We start from the raw sequence: 4,339 nt of genomic DNA, 5'->3' as shown, positions 1-4,339 counted from the left end.
CTACCTTTCTGATTTACACATAAAATTTGAATTTTTAAGGATAATACCCGTCTAAAAATTGTTGTCCCAATTTTATTTATTGATAATTAATCTACGTTTTCTGTAGACATAATTATTATCGTAATCGTGGTCTTTTTCATTACCAAGGCTTCTTATGTCGAGCAATTCTTGCATGGACACGAACATAAATTCATATATTTAGGAACAACCAATAAGAAGAGAGAGAATTTAAATTTATTTAAAATTTAATTTCGTTTTTAATTGCCAACATGGAGGGTGATTGTGATAATGGAGTAGAGAGATAATTTTAGTTTTATTATTTAATTAATAAAAATATGTGATTGGTTGTGTGTAAATCCAGGTGGTGTAGCTGTGTCCATCTAAGTATTTTCCTATTATGTCTTCCCTCTCTACATGTTATATAGTTGAAAGGTTTTCTTTTACTAGGGATGTCAATGGGGCGGGGCAGGGACGGGGGATACATTCCCATCACAATCCCCGCCCTCGAATTTATTCCCCATCCCCGCTTCGGGTTCCCGCTACGGGGAAATTTTCTACCCCATCCCCGTCCCCGCGGATCCCCGCGGGTCCCCACGGATCCCCAAGGTTCATGGGGAGATCCATAAACATGATTTTTTATTTATTATTTTAAATCAAATTAATAGTAAAAGCTTTAAAAACTAACAACAAAAAATTTAAAAATTATTCCTTTATGATAAATATAATGCTTTAACAATATTTAATCTATAATATTGAATGTCATGACCACAAAAATTTCAAACTAAAAAAATATTGAAATAATAATTTAGATCTCACTCTTTTACTAACAATACATATATATTTTTAATTTGTGTATAAGATTAATTATATGAAATGAAAAATAAACTTACATAATAATTTAAAATTATACATTAATTAAGGACATTATGCCATTTTAGGCGGGGCGGGACTCCACGGGGCGGGGGATATTTACGCAGCCCCCGTCCCCGAAGTGACTTCGGGGAGACTTTGTTCCCATCCCCGTGGGGAGAAAATTCTCCATCTTTAGGGCCCCAAACGGAGAATCCTTATGGAAATCCCCACTAACGAAGGCAAGTTGACATCCCTATCTTTTACATAATGCTTATGCGTTTTTTCTATTCCATTACGTGTACAACATTTTTTCTTTCTTCCCTTGAACTTCATACGCTTCTTACACGTTATATAGCTGAGACGTTTTGTCTTACAAAATACCTCTAGAATTTCTGGTGCGGAAAAAACAAAGAAACTACGTTGAAATATAAGCAACTTGGTAACCAGTGCTTCTTCAGGTATACTTATTTAGATTGAAAGAGTGCCAATAATTTCTTTGCATGAAAGTTGTTTTTTAATGAAACTAAACTGATGTTTGTTTTGAATTTGGTTCGTTAACACCTTCTTAAATCTGTTTTTGTAATTGGAGATATAGGCTTTGCGCAGGGATTTGAGGTTGGTACAATTGAAAATAATCGGACTACTATATTAATCGAGACACTATTGCATGTAACTTCAATTTTGATATTAGTCTAAACCTCTTAATCTACTCGTAATTACTTTTTTTTTAATGATATATAGGTTAATTTTGTTGTTATTTAGAATCTTAATCTACTCATAATTTTTTTAATTTTTTTATGATATATAGGTTAATTTTGTTGTTATTTTCATTTATGCGGGTGTTTTTCGTAGAAAAAATAAAGGGCAAATGCAAAATTGATCAGCTTGAAGATAATTTTTCACCATTTATATAGGTTTTTTTTTTCTTCATAATATGGAAAAATGGTTTATTTTTATTTCCCTAGCTAATGTAAAAAAACATTATGGTAAGTTTTGTGCAAGGTTAATGTAATATAATTGGATACTATTATTGATTGAGAGCTTCTATGGTGTAGTCACCAATTTGACTTCAGTGGTGAAGTCATTGCAATTGACCAATAGAATTAAAGCTCTAATCAATCCTAATTAATTCTAAGTTAAACTAAGCCACATCAGCTCTGTGGTAAAATAACTTTACTGTGGGACCCATTAAAAAAAAACTTTTGATTATTGCATATAAGTCCCCATTCATTTAATAATATCTTACAAATTAAAATTAACTTTTATTAGATTACAATTTTTTTAAACTCATATTATCGTTCTTCTTCTTCTTCATCCTTCACCCTTCTCCCAACTTCCCTTCAAAACCCTAAATTCCACCCATCTGTTCTTCTTCTGCAACCTTCTCCCAAATTTGACATACTCTGTAATTCTTCAAATCATATGTTCTTCTATCTTCTTCCACTTTCGATTTTTGTTTACTCTCTTTGCGAACCTGCGAACAGGTAAACACTGCGAACAGATGAACATGACTTCGACCTCTTCGGCGCCAACAAAATCATATTCTCAAGGTTGGTGAAGACAATGAGATCGATAAATATGGACGAAAGATGAAGTTGCTCAAGGTGAAGGATGGGACACTCCCACCCATTTTTTAACCGTGTTCATGTTTGATGTTGAGCTTTCAGAGTAAATTTGCGTGTAATTCGGATTTGGTTATTTTTTCAGCAGATCGTCTATGGTACAAAGCACAATGATTCCATGTTGTAGCCTCCTTTGACAGGTTCATATCGATCCAATATGTATATTTTCCAATTCTATGTGATTGTGGATTAGATTTGTATTTATGTGATTAATGAATTCTGAAATGGAATTGAATTATCCAGAAATTGTGTAGTTGTGGATTAGGGATTGTATTTTATCATATGCATGAATTCTGAATTTGCATTTGAATTGAATTTTGAGATAGTTAAATAAGATTTCACGTATCTGATACATATGTTTAACTTTGTTGGCTTTATTGATCTTTGCTTCTGTTAAATAGTTAAGCCTCGAATTATTGTCTTACAAGACATATTTGTCAATCTGAATTTAAAGAAGTATAAATTATCCACAATATAAACATTATTACAGCATGAGTTAACCATTCAAAACATATATCGAAAACCAAAAATATAATTGCCTAAAACTTGCTCTGAAATATTAACTCTTTTCTTGCTTTCAGGGGTTTGTTTCGACTGTAAGACATATGCGCTCATTAGTTCCTGCCATTTATGACATAACAGTGGCTGACCCTAAAAGTACTCCTTCTCCTACAATGCTAAGATTCCTAAATAGGAAACCTTCTGTGGTAAGTTCATTTAATTAAAGTTCCAGTAATACATTTATTTTCATAATCCTAATCATCTAATTGAAATCCTCTATATGCCATGAAATTAGAAAATGATAAAACAGAAAATGATAAAAAATATTGGAGAAGGAAAAGTATCCGAACCAAACAATGGTGTTACAGATATTGATATTCCACCAGACCTGTTGATTACAGAATTTGAGGACCCAATCGTAGCAATAGTTAATTCTACATATCCGGAATTTACGAGCAATTCTTGCTTCTACATTGGAGGTTGTTGACAAAATATCTAAATCACATTCTTGATTTAATGGCAGGTATACATGATTCAATTTTTATATTCATTTGAACTAACTATTTAAATTCCCAATACAGGAGACGTGCGTGATTATTTCAATGCAAATTCTGTTGATAAGTCGGAATTCCATGATGTAACATTGGTTAACATCCTCACCCCAGAATTTCTCAGTTCACTGCAAACATCAGGATTACCTAACCATCATATAAAACTAAAGGTTGGGACACCAATTATGGTCATGAGAAACATCAACCAATATGAAGGCTTATGTAATGGAACAAGGTTGATAATAACAAAGTTGGGTGGTGTGATTTAAACTATGTGATTTTTATTCTGGTGGTAAAATTACTCTTGTTTGGGTGGAGCTAGAAGTTGAGTGTTGAGCCTTTGTTGGCTTTTATATGTACCAGTATGTAAACTTGTAACAGGATCATGGCATGTCTTATGTTGTGTTATTATTAATATATTTCTTTAGCCTTTACAATAAAAAAAATTCATGGTGAACATGCAAAGTTCAAATCAATAACTACAAATGTAGTTGACAAGGAAATCTTCAACAATATATAAGTAGCCTGATATTAATGAAAATAATTTCAGCCACAAACACTTTATTTGAAAAATATTTTGTTGATTTCTTTTATATTTTTAAACCACTCCTTAAATGTTTACTTATAACTGGCCATTCAAAACATAACACCCAACTACAATGACTATTGTGAATCACACCTCAAAATAACAACACTGACATACTTAATACCATAATTTAAAACAAAAGCATCATATAACATAAAAATATTTATATTACACAAAATAATATAAAAACAAAAATACCCATTGTCAAGAGAAACTGTTTTTAACAT

At 31.8% G+C, this 4,339-nt stretch overlaps 1 protein-coding gene across 6 annotated transcripts; it reads left to right on the top strand.

Annotated features, from left to right (window-relative positions):
- Positions 1-1,163: 1,163 nt before the first annotated feature.
- LOC131647096 (uncharacterized) lies at positions 1,164-3,992 on the top strand. 6 transcript variants are annotated; one of them, XM_058917010.1, is made up of 6 exons: positions 1,164-1,310; positions 2,337-2,456; positions 2,563-2,614; positions 3,056-3,181; positions 3,271-3,454; positions 3,557-3,992. In XM_058917010.1, the coding sequence occupies exons 4-6, from the start codon at positions 3,080-3,082 to the stop codon at positions 3,793-3,795; spliced, it is 525 nt and encodes a 174-aa protein (XP_058772993.1). In that variant the 5' UTR covers positions 1,164-1,310; positions 2,337-2,456; positions 2,563-2,614; positions 3,056-3,079; the 3' UTR covers positions 3,796-3,992. The 6 variants fall into 6 exon arrangements, 5 of the variants coding, with proteins under 5 accessions (XP_058772993.1, XP_058772994.1, XP_058772990.1 ...); XM_058917011.1 differs by having other exon boundaries at positions 1,164-1,467; positions 2,560-2,614; XM_058917007.1 differs by having other exon boundaries at positions 2,337-2,614.
- Positions 3,993-4,339: the final 347 nt, after the last annotated feature.

Source organism: Vicia villosa, linkage group LG2, assembly GCF_029867415.1.
Source record: "Vicia villosa cultivar HV-30 ecotype Madison, WI linkage group LG2, Vvil1.0, whole genome shotgun sequence".
NCBI classification, from domain to species: Eukaryota; Viridiplantae; Streptophyta; class Magnoliopsida; order Fabales; family Fabaceae; genus Vicia; species Vicia villosa.
Note: the sequence above shows the minus strand (reverse complement) of the source record. Positions and strands in the feature narration are given on the sequence as shown.

Bases quoted from the DNA above. Each gene is read 5' to 3' on its own strand.
- LOC131647096 (XM_058917010.1), top strand. From the start codon at position 3,080: ATGCGCTCATTAGTTCCTGCCATTTATGACATAACAGTGGCTGACCCT. The intron at 3,182-3,270 runs GTAAGTTCATTT...CCATGAAATTAG, and splicing joins TAAATAGGAAACCTTCTGTG to AAAATGATAAAACAGAAAAT. The intron at 3,455-3,556 runs GTTGTTGACAAA...TTCCCAATACAG, and splicing joins TTCTTGCTTCTACATTGGAG to GAGACGTGCGTGATTATTTC.